Source organism: Oncorhynchus mykiss, chromosome 32 (genome assembly GCF_013265735.2).
Source record: "Oncorhynchus mykiss isolate Arlee chromosome 32, USDA_OmykA_1.1, whole genome shotgun sequence".
Classification (NCBI taxonomy): Eukaryota; Metazoa; Chordata; class Actinopteri; order Salmoniformes; family Salmonidae; genus Oncorhynchus; species Oncorhynchus mykiss.
Genome location: NC_050572.1, coordinates 14,587,208 through 14,601,702, shown reverse-complemented (window position 1 = coordinate 14,601,702; position 14,495 = coordinate 14,587,208). Strand labels below are relative to the sequence as shown.

General features: G+C 42.0%; 1 protein-coding gene across 5 annotated transcripts in view; it reads right to left on the bottom strand.

The window, feature by feature from the left end:
• Window positions 1-14,495, bottom strand: part of LOC110489384 (tax1-binding protein 1 homolog A) — a 55,979-nt gene that overhangs the window by 37,200 nt on the left and 4,284 nt on the right. For all 5 annotated transcript variants that reach the window (XM_036971545.1, XM_036971549.1, XM_036971550.1 and 2 more), the window contains exon 3: window positions 1,460-1,562. In XM_036971545.1, the coding sequence (XP_036827440.1) occupies window positions 1,460-1,562 (103 nt within the window). The remainder of the gene's footprint in view (window positions 1-1,459; window positions 1,563-14,495) is intronic.

Here is a 14,495-nt window from a genome sequence, read left to right as displayed (position 1 = left end):
CTAAAAGGCTAAACTGATCCAAGGTCAGCACTCTGAGAGGCGTTGTGAACATCGGCCCAGTCCAGTCTATGGGCTGAATCCTGACTTTGTGTATAAATCTTCTGTTATAATGCACCACTCATCTTCCATACGTTTCATCTTATTCTGATAGTAAATGCATTCTTCAATCAACGGTCAAAGTCCAGTCCGAGTAAAAGTCCAGTAATTTAACCTCACTGTATTTGAGGTAAAGATCACGGTCAGTGATGTTCAACATATGCACAAGTCAGAGAGTTTCACCAACACACTACAGCAGGCTTTTCACTGTCTCATATCTGACCCTGTCAGCCCCTGTAAAACCAGTTCACCGGTCCTCCATGGAGTGTGTGTGTGTGTGTGTGTATATGTGTTATCCCTGCAGAGGCAGAGAGGTGTTCAAGTCTCTGACCAAGGTTGCGGTTGGGTTCCATCAATAAAATAAGGGAGGTGGTTTTTATATGACCGTTAAATCCAGGGTTTATCTTAGTATACCACGGTAGTTGTGTGTGTGTTTGTAAGTGTGTAAATGTACGTCTGTGTGTGTTTGTAAGTGTGTAAGTGTAAGGTGAAACAGGGCAGTTAACCCCACTGTGTGTGTTTGTGTGTTTGTAAGTGTGTAAATGTAAGGTAAAACAGGGCAGTTAACCCCACTGTGTGTGTGTTTGTAAGTGTGTAAATGTAAGGTAAAACAGGGCAGTTAACCCCACTGTGTGTGTGTTTGTGTGTTTGTAAGTGTGTAAATGTAAGGTAAAACAGGGCAGTTAACCCCACTGTGTGTGTGTTTGTGTGTTTGTAAGTGTGTAAATGTAAGGTAAAACAGGGCAGTTAACCCCACTTTGTGTGTTTGTGTGTTTGTAAGTGTGTAAATGTACGTCTGTGTGTGTTTGTAAGTGTGTAAATGTAAGGTAAAACAGGGTAGTTAACCCCACTGTGTGTGTTTGTGTGTTTGTAAGTGTGTAAATGTACGTCTGTGTGTGTTTGTGTGTTTGTAAGTGTGTAAATGTATGTCTGTGTGTTTGTAAGTGTGTAAATGTAAGGTAAAACAGGGCAGTTAACCCCACTGTGTGTGTGTGTGTGTTTGTAAGTGTGTAAATGTAAGGTAAAAATACAAATAAAAAGAGGTTCAATAAAAAGAAACAAATGGACAGTGTTTACGTGTCGGAGTGTAAGAGATGAGATGTTTTTTTGTTTTACATTTAACTAGGCAGGTCAGTTAAGAACATATTCTTATTTTCAATGACAGCCTAGGAACAGTGGGTTAACTGCCTTGTTCAGGGGCAGAACGACAGATTTGTACCTTGTCAGCTCGGGGATTTGATCTTGCAACCTTTCGGTTACTAGTCCAACGCTCTAACCACTAGGCTGGCTACCTGCCACCCCAGTGTGTGTGTACAGTGTGTGTGAGGGTAAGTGTACAGTGTGTGTGTGAATGTGAGTGTACCTTGGAACACCACAGCCCTGTGTACAGTGCTTCCAGGTTGGTAGTTTTCCGGCATAGGAGACCACAGGAAGGTGTAGTAATCCCTCGCTGTGTTCCAACCCACCTATACACCCAAAGCAGGAGGAGAGGGTCTAGCTAAAACACACACTACCATAGTGTTCTCACACCAAGACAGGACACATCACAAGACTGGGTTGCATTCCAAATGCAACAATATTCCTTATTTAGTGCACTATTTATTTGTATAGATACATACAGTTCTAGTCAAAAGTTTGGACACACCTTCTCATTCCAGGATTTTTCTTTATTTTTACATTGTAGAATAATAGTGAAGACATCAAAACTATGAAATAACACATATGGACTCATTTAGTAACCAAAAGTGTAAAACAACTCAAAACATATTTTAGATTTTAGATTCTTCAAAGTAGCCACCCTTTGCCTTGATTACAGCTTTGCACACTCTTGGCATTCTCTCAACCAGCTTCATGTGGTAGTCACCTGGAATGCATTTCAATTAACAGCTGTGCCTTGTTAAAAGTTAATTTGTGGAATTTCTTTCCTTTGTAATGCGTTATAGACCTATATGTTAAAAAAATACCAAGTCCATATTATGGCAAGAACAGCTCAAATAAGCAAAGAGAAATGACAGTCCATCATTACTTTAAGACATAAAGGTCAGTCAATCAGGAAAATTTCAGTCGTAAAAAAAACAACCTTCCATTGCTATGATGAAACTGGCTCTCATGAGGACCACCACAGGAAAGGAAGACCCAGAGTTACCTCTGCTGCAGAGAATAAGGTCATTAGAGTTAATAGCCTCAGAAATGTCAGTGATTTATTCACGGTCTGTGATTTATTTAGAATTCAAGGCACACTTAACCAGCATGGCTACCACATCATTCTGCAGCGATACAACATCCCATCTGGTTTGCTCTTAGTGGGACTATCATTTGTTTTTCAACAGGACAATGACCCAACACACCTCCAGGCTGTGTAAGGGCTATTTGACCAAGGAGAGTGATGGAGTGCTGCATTAGATGATCTGGCCTCCACAATCCCCCGACCTCAAACCAATTGAGATGGTTTGGGATGAGTTGGACCGCAGAGTGAAGGAAAGGCAGCCAACAAGTGCTCAGCATGTGGGAACTCCTTCAAGACTGTTGGGAAAGCATTCCAGGTGACTACCTCATGAAGCTGGTTGAGAGAATGTAATCAAGGCAAAGGATGTCTACTTTGAAGAATCTGAAATATAAAATATATTTTGACTTGTTTAACACTTCTTTTGGTTACTACAAGATTCCAAATGTGCTATTTCATAGTTTTGATGTTTTCACTATTACTCTACAATGTAGAAAATAGTCAAACTGTAGACCTATTTCTTATTTTAAATGTGCCCTGTACATACAACATAAATATACACATCATACCTAAACATATAGACATTAATATACAAAAACACAGTCATGGGAAGCACAAATAAAACATCACAAACCACCCAGAAGTCACAAATAAGTCCCCAATCAATACTTTAAATTGCCCGAACGGCACCAGAACATCAAGATGAAATGTCTTTTGAATTTGAATCCAGTAATACGATGCATTAAAACTAAAAGTAGATTTACCTAGCTCAGTGGAGACCCTGGAACATCAAGAGTTCCAATCAAGAGTAACCAATCCTGTGAACGGGTTAGGCAACTCAGGTGTCTTAGATAAGAGGGAAGTTTGTGAAGCAGGGCCTTGTAAACAAAAAGGGAGTACTGTAGAGATATATGGGTGTTTAGCGAAGTCCAGCCAACTTTTAGATACATAATGCAGTAATAAGTATCAAATCTGTCCCCTGTAACAAAACGAAGGGCACTACGGCAGACGGCCTCCAAACGTTTAAGGCTAGTAGAGTCATGATATCACCATAACCAGGAACAGATGAAAAGGTTGACTGAATAATCTGCTTCCTACTGCTTAGAGGAAGGCACCATCTGTTACATCTGCAGTATATGTTCTTTAAATGTAAAATACACATCAATCCAAAATCCCTAAATATTTACAGTGCATTCGGAAAGTATTCAGACCCCTTGACTTTTTCCACGTTGTTAAAATTACAGCCTTATTCTAAAATGGATTCAAAAAATTTCCCCCCTCATCAATCTACACACAATACCCCATAATGACAAGGTGAAAACAGGTTTTTAGAAATTTTTGCAAATTTATTAAACATAGAAAACTAAAATGAATTATTTACATAAGCATTCAGACCCTTTGCCATGAGACTCAAAATTGAGCTCAGGTGCATCTTGTTTCCCATTGAACATCCTTGAGATGTTTCTACAACTTGATTGGAGTCCACCTGTGGTAAATTCAATTGATTGTACATGCTTTGGAAAGGCACACACCTGTCTATATAAGGTTCCACAGCTCACAGTGCATGTCAGAGCAAAAGCCAAGCCATGAGGTCAAAGGAATTGTCGGTAGAGCTCTGAGACAGGATTGGGTCGAAACACAGATCTGGGGAAGGGTACCAAAACATTTCTGCAGATTTGAATGTCCCCAAGAACACAGTGGCCTCCATCATACTTAAATGGAAGAAGTTTGGAACCAACAAGACTCTTCCTAGAGCTGGCTGCCCTGCCAAACTGAGCAATCGGGGGAGAAGGGCCTTGGTCAGGTATGTGACCAAGAACCCGATGGTCACACTGACAGAGCTCCAGAGTTCCTCTGTGGAGATGGGAAAACCTTCCAGAAGGACAACCATCTCTACAGCAATCCACCAATCAGGCCTTTATGGTAGAGTGGCCAGACTGAAGCCACTCCTCAGTAAAAGGCACATGACAGCCCGCTTGGAGCTCGCCAAAAGGCACCTAAAGGACTCTCACACCATGAGAAACTAGATGCTCTGGTCTAATGAAACCAAGATTGAACTCTTTGGCCTGAATGCCAAGTGTCATGTCTAGAGGAAACCTGGCACCATCCATATGGTGAAGCATGGTGGTGGCAGTATCATGCAGTGGGGGTGTCTTTCAGTGGAAGGTACTGGGAGACTAGTCAGGATCGAGGGAATGATGAATGGAGCAATGTATAGAGGGATCCTTGATGAAAACCTGCTCCAGAGCACTCAGGACCTCAGACTGGGGCAAAGGTTCACCTTCCAACAGGACAACGACCCTAAGCACACAGCCAAGACAACGCAGGAGTGGCTTCGGGACAAGTCTCTGAATGTCCGTGAGCAGCCCAGCCAGAGCCCAGACTTGAACCCGATCGAACATCTCTGGAGAGACCTGAAAATAGCTGTGCAGCTATCTAACCTGACAGAGCTTGAGAGGATCTGCAGAGAAGAATGGGAGAAACTCCCCAAATACAGGTGTGCCAAGCTTGTAGCGTCATACCCAAGAAGACTTGAGACTGTAATCACTGTCAAATATGTTTCAACAAAGTCCGGAGTAAAGGGTCTGAATACTTAAGTAAATGTTATATCTCTGTATTTTTTTTTCTTCTAAGTTAAAAAAACAACAACAGTTTTTGCTTTGTCATTATGTGTTAGTGTGTAGATTGATTACATTTTTTACTTAACCTTAAACTTGAAAACAACATGCATTTAGTTGCCTGTTTTAAGCACAAGTTTTAAATCAGCAAGGGATTCCTGCATAGCTCTCAAATCTGACTGTAGTTTTGACATGGGCTCATAAGGACTGCTTGTTAATAAATGACTTCTAATGACAATAGAACGGGTGGTATTGTAAGATCAACAAACCAGATGTGACTAACAGTCCTATAATAACAGTCTTGTATCAGCTCTTTTGATAGAAAGACAAAGTTGAAGATGGGTTAATAAGAGCATCAAATCAGTTCTACCTCACCAGTTGTGTTTTACAACATGAACACCAGTCCTTTTCTGAAGTAAAAAAAAAATATTAGGCTCCACCAAAATAAATGTCCCACATACAATTACAGGGATGGAACCATTTATCTTAAACCCCAAACTCTCCCTCACTCCTTCCCAGTTCTCTTCCCTCCTTTGAGAAGCTGGCAGGAGGTGTGTGTGTAAGGGCTGACAAAGGGGAGAAACACAGCCTAGTTTAAAGGGGAGAAACACAGCCTAGTTTAAAGGGGAGAAACACAGCCTAGTTTAAAGGGAATAGAAACACAGCCTAGTTTAAAGGGGAGAAACACAGCCCAGTTTAAAGGGAATAGAAACACAGCCTAGTTTAAAGGTGAGAAACACAGCCTAGTTTAAAGGGGAGAAACACAGCCTAGTTTAAAGGGGAGAAACACAGCCTAGTTTAAAGGGGAGAAACACAGCCTAGTTTAAAGGGGAGAAACACAGCCCAGTTTAAAGGGAATAGAAACACAGCCTAGTTTAAAGGGAATAGAAACACAGCCTAGTTTAAAGGGGAGAAACACAGCCTAGTTTAAAGGAGAGAAACACAGCCTAGTTTAAAGGGGAGAAACACAGCCCAGTTTAAAGGGGAGAAACACAGCCCAGTTTAAAGGGAATAGAAACACAGCCTAGTTTAAAGGGAATAGAAACACAGCCTAGTTTAAAGGGAATAGAAACACAGCCTAGTTTAAAGGGGAGAAACACAGCCTAGTTTAAAGGAGAGAAACACAGCCTAGTTTAAAGGGGAGAAACACAGCCCAGTTTAAAGGGGAGAAACACAGCCCAGTTTAAAGGGAATAGAAACACAGCCTAGTTTAAAGGGAATAGAAACACAGCCTAGTTTAAAGGGGAGAAACACAGCCTAGTTTAAAGGGAATAGAAACACAGCCTAGTTTAAAGGGAATAGAAACACAGCCTAGTTTAAAGGGGAGAAACACAGCCTAGTTTAAAGGGAATAGAAACACACCCTAGTTTAAAGGGAATAGAAACACAGCCTAGTTTAAAGGAGAGAAACACAGCCTAGTTTAAAGGGGAGAAACACAGCCTAGTTTAAAGGAGAGAAACACAGCCTAGTTTAAAGGGAATAGAAACACAGCCTAGTTTAAAGGAGAGAAACACAGCCTAGTTTAAAGGGAATAGAAAAACAGCCTAGTTTAAAGGGAATAGAAACACAGCCTAGTTTAAAGGGGAGAAACACAGCCTAGTTTAAAGGGGAGAAATAAAGCCTAGTTTAAAGGGGAGAGAAACAAAGCCTAGTTTAAAGGTGAGAAACACAGCCTAGTTTAAAGGGGAGAAACACAGCCTAGTTTAAAGGTGAGAAACACAGCCTAGTTTAAAGGGGAGAAACACAGCCTAGTTTAAAGGGGTGAGAAACACAGCGTAGTTTAAAGGTGAGAAACACAGCCTAGTTTAAAGAGGTGAAACACAGCCTAGTTTAAAGGGGAGAAACACAGCCTAGTTTAAAGTGGATAAACACAGCATAGTATAAAGGGGAGAAACACAGCCTAGTTTAAAGGGGAGAGAAACACAGCCTAGTTTAAAGGTGAGAAACACAGCCTAGTTTAAAGGGGAGAAACACAGCCTAGTTTAAAGGGGAGAAACACAGCCTAGTTTAAAGTGGAGAAACACAGCCTAGTTTAAAGGGGAGAAACACAGCCTAGTTTAAAGGGGAGAGAAACACAGCCTAGTTTAAAGGGAATAGAAACACAGCCTAGTTTAAAGGGGAGAAACACAGCCTAGTTTAAAGGGGAGAAACACAGCCTAGTTTAAAGGGGAGAAACACAGCCTAGTTTAAAGGGGAGAAACACAGCCCAGTTTAAAGGGAATAGAAACACAGCCTAGTTTAAAGGGAATAGAAACACAGCCTAGTTTAAAGGGGAGAAACACAGCCTAGTTTAAAGGGGAGAAACACAGCCTAGTTTAAAGGGGAGAAACACAGCCTAGTTTAAAGGGGAGAAACACAGCCCAGTTTAAAGGGGAGAGAAACACAGCCTAGTTTAAAGGGAATAGAAACACAGCCTAGTTTAAAGGGGAGAAACACAGCCTAGTTTAAAGGGGAGAAACACAGCCTAGTTTAAAGGGGAGAAACACAGCCTAGTTTAAAGGGGAGAAACACAGCCCAGTTTAAAGGGAATAGAAACACAGCCTAGTTTAAAGGGAATAGAAACACAGCCTAGTTTAAAGGGGAGAAACACAGCCTAGTTTAAAGGAGAGAAACACAGCCTAGTTTAAAGGGGAGAAACACAGCCCAGTTTAAAGGGGAGAAACACAGCCCAGTTTAAAGGGAATAGAAACACAGCCTAGTTTAAAGGGAATAGAAACACAGCCTAGTTTAAAGGGAATAGAAACACAGCCTAGTTTAAAGGGGAGAAACACAGCCTAGTTTAAAGGAGAGAAACACAGCCTAGTTTAAAGGGGAGAAACACAGCCCAGTTTAAAGGGGAGAAACACAGCCCAGTTTAAAGGGAATAGAAACACAGCCTAGTTTAAAGGGAATAGAAACACAGCCTAGTTTAAAGGGGAGAAACACAGCCTAGTTTAAAGGGAATAGAAATACAGCCTAGTTTAAAGGAGAGAAACACAGCCTAGTTTAAAGGGAATAGAAACACAGCCTAGTTTAAAGGGGAGAAACACAGCCTAGTTTAAAGGGAATAGAAACACACCCTAGTTTAAAGGGAATAGAAACACAGCCTAGTTTAAAGGGGAGAAACACAGCCTAGTTTAAAGGAGAGAAACACAGCCTAGTTTAAAGGTGAGAAACACAGCCTAGTTTAAAGGAGAGAAACACAGCCTAGTTTAAAGGGAATAGAAACACAGCCTAGTTTAAAGGAGAGAAACACAGCCTAGTTTAAATGGAATAGAAACACAGCCTAGTTTAAAGGGAATAGAAACACAGCCTAGTTTAAAGGGGAGAAACACAGCCTAGTTTAAAGGGGAGAAACACAGCCTAGTTTAAAGGGGAGAGAAACACAGCCTAGTTTAAAGGTGAGAAACACAGCCTAGTTTAAAGGGGAGAAACACAGCCTAGTTTAAAGGTGAGAAACACAGCCTAGTTTAAAGGGGAGAAACACAGCCTAGTTTAAAGGGGAGAGAAACACAGCCTAGTTTAAAGGTGAGAAACACAGCCTAGTTTAAAGGGGAGAAACACAGCCTAGTTTAAAGGGGAGAAACACAGCCTAGTTTAAAGTGGAGAAACACAGCCTAGTTTAAAGGGGAGAAACACAGCCTAGTTTAAAGGGGAGAGAAACACAGCCTAGTTTAAAGGTGAGAAACACAGCCTAGTTTAAAGGGGAGAAACACAGCCTAGTTTAAAGGGGAGAAACACAGCCTAGTTTAAAGTGGAGAAACACAGCCTAGTTTAAAGGGGAGAAACACAGCCTAGTTTAAAGGGGAGAGAAACACAGCCTAGTTTAAAGTGGAGAAACACAGCCTAGTTTAAAGGGGAGAGAAACACAGCCTAGTTTAAAGGGGAGAGAAACACAGCCTAGTTTAAAGGGGAGAAACACAGCCTAGTTTAAAGGGGAGAGAAACACAGCCTAGTTTAAAGGAAATAGAAACACAGCCTAGTTTAAAGGGGAGAAACACAGCCTAGTTTAAACTGGAGAAACACAGCCTAGTTTAAACTGGAGAAACACAGCCTAGTTTAAAGGGGAGAAACACAGCCTAGTTTAAAGGGGAGAAACACAGCCTAGTTTAAAGTGGAGAAACACAGCCTAGTTTAAAGGGGAGAAACACAGCCTAGTTTAAACTGGAGAAACACAGCCTAGTTTAAAGGGGAGAAACACAGCCTAGTTTAAACTGGAGAAACACAGCCTAGTTTAAAGGGGAGAAACACAGCCTAGTTTAAAGGGGAGAAACACAGCCTAGTTTAAAGGGAATAGAAACACAGCCTAGTTTAAAGTGGAGAAACACAGCCTAGTTTAAAGGGGAGAAACACAGCCTAGTTTAAAGGGGAGAAACACAGCCTAGTTTAGAGGGGAGAAACACAGCCTAGTTTAAAGGGGAGAGAGACACAGCCTAGTTTAAAGGGGAGAAACACAGCCTAGTTTAAAGGGGAGAGAGACACAGCCTAGTTTAAAGGGGAGAAACACAGCCTAGTTTAAAGGGAATAGAAACACAGCCTAGTTTAAACTGGAGAAACACAGCCTAGTTTAAAGTGGAGAAACACAGCCTAGTTTAAAGTGGAGAGAAACACAGCCTAGTTTAAAGTGGAGAAACACAGCCTAGTTTAAAGGGGAGAAACACAGCCTAGTTTAAAGTGGAGAAACACAGCCTAGTTTAAAGGGGAGAAACACAGCCTAGTTTAGAGGGGAGAAACACAGCCTAGTTTAAAGGGTAGAGAAACACAGCCTAGTTTAAAGGGGAGAAACACAGCCTAGTTTAGAGGGGAGAAACACAGCCTAGTTTAAAGGGGAGAGAGACACAGCCTAGTTTAAAGGGGAGAAACACAGCCTAGTTTAAAGGGGAGAGAAACACAGCCTAGTTTAAAGGGGAGAAACACAGCTTAGTTTAAAGGGTAGAGAAACACAGCCTAGTTTAAAGGGGAGAAACACAGCCTAGTTTAGAGGGGAGAAACACAGCTTAGTTTAAAGGGAATAGAAACAGCCCAGTTTAAAGGGGAGAAACACAGCCTAGTTTACATGGGAGAGAAACACAGCCTAGTTTAAATGGGAGAGAAACACAGCCTAGTTTAAAGGGGAGAAACACAGCCTAGTTTAAAGTGGAGAAACACAGCCTAGTTTAAAGTGGAGAAACACAGCCTAGTTCAAAGTGGAGAAACACAGCCTAGTTCAAAGTGGAGAAACACAGCCTAGTTTAAAGTGGAGAAACACAGCCTAGTTTAAAGTGGAGAAACACAGCCTAGTTTAAAGGGGAGAGAGACACAGCCTAGTTTAAAGGGGAGAAACACAGCCTAGTTTAAAGAGGAGAAACACAGCCTAGTTTAAAGGGGAGAAACACAGCCTAGTTTAAAGGGGAGAGAAACACAGCCTAGTTTAAAGGGGAGAAACACAGCCTAGTTTAGAGGGGAGAAACACAGCCTAGTTTAAAGGGGAGAAACACAGCTTAGTTTAAAGGGTAGAGAAACACAGCCTAGTTTAAAGGGGAGAAACACAGCCTAGTTTAGAGGGGAGAAACACAGCCTAGTTTAAAGGGAATAGAAACAGCCCAGTTTAAAGGGGAGAAACACAGCCTAGTTTACATGGGAGAGAAACACAGCCTAGTTTAAATGGGAGAGAAACACAGCCTAGTTTAAAGGGGAGAAACACAGCCTAGTTTAAAGTGGAGAAACACAGCCTAGTTTAAAGTGGAGAAACACAGCCTAGTTCAAAGTGGAGAAACACAGCCTAGTTCAAAGTGGAGAAACACAGCCTAGTTTAAAGTGGAGAAACACAGCCTAGTTTAAAGTGGAGAAACACAGCCTAGTTTAAAGGGGAGAGAGACACAGCCTAGTTTAAAGGGGAGAAACACAGCCTAGTTTAAAGAGGAGAAACACAGCCTAGTTTAAAGGGGAGAAACACAGCCTAGTTTAAAGGTGAGAGAAACACAGCCTAGTTTAAAGTGGAGAGAAACACAGCCTAGTTTAAAGGGGAGAAACACAGCCTAGTTTAAAGGGGAGAGAAACACAGCCTAGTTTAAAGAGGAGAAACACAGCCTAGTTTAAAGGGAATAGAAACACAGCCTAGTTTAAAGTGGAGAAACACAGCCTAGTTTAAAGGGGAGAAACACAGCTTAGTTTAAAGGGGAGAAACACAGCCTAGTTTAAAGGGGAGAAACACAGCCTAGTTTAAAGGGAATAGAAACACAGCCTAGTTTAAAGGTGAGAGAAACACAGCCTAGTTTAAAGGGGAGAAACACAACCTAGTTTAAAGTGGAGAAACACAGCCTAGTTTAAAGGGGAGAAACACAGTCTAGTTTAAAGGGGAGAAACACAGCCTAGTTTAAAGGGGAGAAACACAGCCTAGTTTAAAGGGGAGAAACACAGCCTAGTTTAAAGGGGAGAAACACAGCCTAGTTTAAAGGGGAGAAACACAGCCTAGTTTAAAGGAGAGAAACACAGCCTAGTTTAAAGGGGAGAAACACAGCCTAGTTTAAAGGGGAGAAACACAGCCTAGTTTAAAGGGGAGAAACACAGCCTAGTTTAAAGGGGAGAAACACAGCCTAGTTTAAAGGGGAGAAACACAGCCTAGTTTAAAGGGGAGAAACACAGCCTAGTTTAAAGGGGAGAAACACAGCCTAGTTTAAAGGGGAGAAACACAGCCTAGTTTAAAGGGGAGAAACACAGCCTAGTTTAAAGTGGAGAAACACAGCCTAGTTTAAAGTGGAGAAACACAGCCTAGTTTAAAGGGGAGAAACACAGCCTAGTTTAAAGGGGAGAAACACAGCCTAGTTTAAAGGGGAGAAACACAGCCTAGTTTAAAGGGGAGAAACACAGCATAGTTTAAAGGGGAGAAACACAGCCTAGTTTAAAGGGGAGAAACACAGCCTAGTTTAAAGGGGAGAAACACAGCCTAGTTTAAAGGGGAGAAACACAGCCTAGTTTAAAGGGGAGAAACACAGCCTAGTTTAAAGTGGAGAAACACAGCCTAGTTTAAAGGGGAGAAACACAGCCTAGTTTAAAGGTGAGAAACACAGCCTAGTTTAAAGGAGAGAAACACAGCCTAGTTTAAAGGGGAGAAACACAGCCTAGTTTAAAGGGGAGAAACACAGCCTAGTTTAAAGGGGAGAAACACAGCCTAGTTTAAAGGGGAGAAACACAGCCTAGTTTAAAGGAGAGAAACACAGCCTAGTTTAAAGGGGAGAAACACAGCCTAGTTTAAAGGGGAGAAACACAGCCTAGTTTAAAGGAGAGAAACACAGCCTAGTTTAAAGGGGAGAAACACAGCCTAGTTTAAAGGGGAGAAACACAGCCTAGTTTAAAGGGGAGAGAAACACAGCCTAGTTTAAAGGGGAGAAACACAGCCTAGTTTAAAGGGGAGAAACACAGCCTAGTTTAAAGTGGAGAAACACAGCCTAGTTTAAAGGGGAGAGAAACACAGCCTAGTTTAAAGGGGAGAAACACAGCCTAGTTTAAAGGAGAGAAACACAGCCTAGTTTAAAGGGAATAGAAACACAGCCTAGTTTAAAGGGGAGAAACACAGCCTAGTTTAAAGGAGAGAAACACAGCATAGTTTAAAGGGGAGAAACACAGCCTAGTTTAAAGGGGAGAAACACAGCCTAGTTTAAAGGGGAGAAACACAGCCTAGTTTAAAGGGGAGAAACACAGCCTAGTTTAAAGGGGAGAATAATCAACTTTTTTTCCCACCTCCTGCTAAATGAAGGGAGAGAGATGTAATGATATGGAAGGCATATGTTGTTAAGTGACGGCTGAGTAAGAGAGGACAGAACATCATAACTCCAAACATAACCTACACCGTAAAACTGTCATACACAATCACACTCTCCCTCCCTCCTTTTCTCATTCCCTTCCTCCGTCCTTCTCTCTCTCTGTATCTCTCTCTCTGTCTCTCTCCCTCCCTCCTTTTCTCATTCCCTTCCTCCGTCCTTCTCTCTCTCTCTCATCTCTCCCTCCCTCCTTTTCTCATTCCCTTCCTCCGTCCTTCTCTCTCTCTGTATCTCTCTCTCTCTGTCTCTCTCCCTCCTTTTCTCATTCCCTTCCTCCGTCCTTCTCTCTCTCTCATCTCTCCCTCCCTCCTTTTCTCATTCCCTTCCTCTGTCCTTCTCTCTCTCTCCCGCTTCTTACTTTCCACATCCCTCCATCTCCCTCCCTACAGATCTCTCTCTCTCTCTTCGTCACATAACACCTAACCAGATGATTTAATATGTCATATTGTACTCAATATTCTAAATTAGTGTTGTGTTCAAACTCAGGTGCCATTCACTCTAACCAGATCTCCCTAGAGACAGCCTTGGCTGAGAGTTTCTGAAACAGACCATGATTTACTCAACAACACGAGTCATCCTATGGAGCTAAACCACAGGCTAGTGTTACCTTAATGACAACATCCACTTTTAATGCAATAACAATGTTTGGAGTGATAAGGATTGTTTGTTTGATGACAATGTTCTGTGCAAGGGTGATAATGTTTTTAGCATGATGATAGTAATTGGTGTTATGATGATATTATGAATGAGGTTAATGCACGTAAGGCCTATTCAGAATGTGGATGGCATTCTATAACACCTTATAACGTATCTAACTCTTATCAAGGGAGAACATTCTTTATGCCCAAGTGTCTCTTTTAATGACAAGGTAGGGTGGGCCGGTTTATATTTCAATGTGTGCGTGCACAATTGTGTGTGTGTGTGTTTGTGCATATCTATGTACTTGCGCGTTAGTCTAATGGGGAGGTTTGAACACATAAATAATTTGTTAATTATATAGTGGAGGGTTGTAGGTGACTGGAGTTTGGTTTGGAGTGTTCAGACTCAGGAGTGATGGTAAAGAATAATCACAGACCAAGCTGCCATCCATCACGGCTCAGAGGCGTGTGCACACGGTCCGATGACACGTTAATTACATGCTTACTAAACAGGTTTCTCCCAGCTAACGTCACAAACGTGCCACAACTCCACTACCTCCTGAATCAGGGGCTTTTTCAGAAGCATAAAGTTGTGTGTGTGTGGTGTGTACGTGTGGTGTGTGTGTGTGTATTGTGTGTGTGCTTTACATCATAAGAGTTGATACAAGTGCTTTGGAGCTTCTAAAAACTAAAATCTCATTCCAATATTATTGTGTTTGATACATGGGTAAGTGTGATAAGTGGATGACTATCAACATGCAGCATCACCTGGGCCTTGTTTCGCCAATCCTAATCCCTGTGTTCACAAACCTGAGTTTTAGAAGAAAGTGTCAATGACAGTATACAGCCAGTAGGGGGAGCCTGTACCTAACCTACATATTGCATGTCAGAGAGCCTCAGGGTCTGTGTGTGTCACTGTGTGTGTGTGTCTCTGGCGTGTGTGTGTGTCTCTGTGTGTGTGTGTGTCTCTGTGTGTGTGTGTGTGTCTCTGTGTGTGTGTGTGTGTCTCTGTGTGTGTGTGTGTGTCTCTGTGTGTGTGTGTGTGTCTCTATGCGTGTGTGTATCTCTATGCGTGTGTGTGTCTATGCGTGTGTGTGTGTGTGTGGGTCTCTCTGTGTGCGTCTGTGTGTGTGTGTGTGTG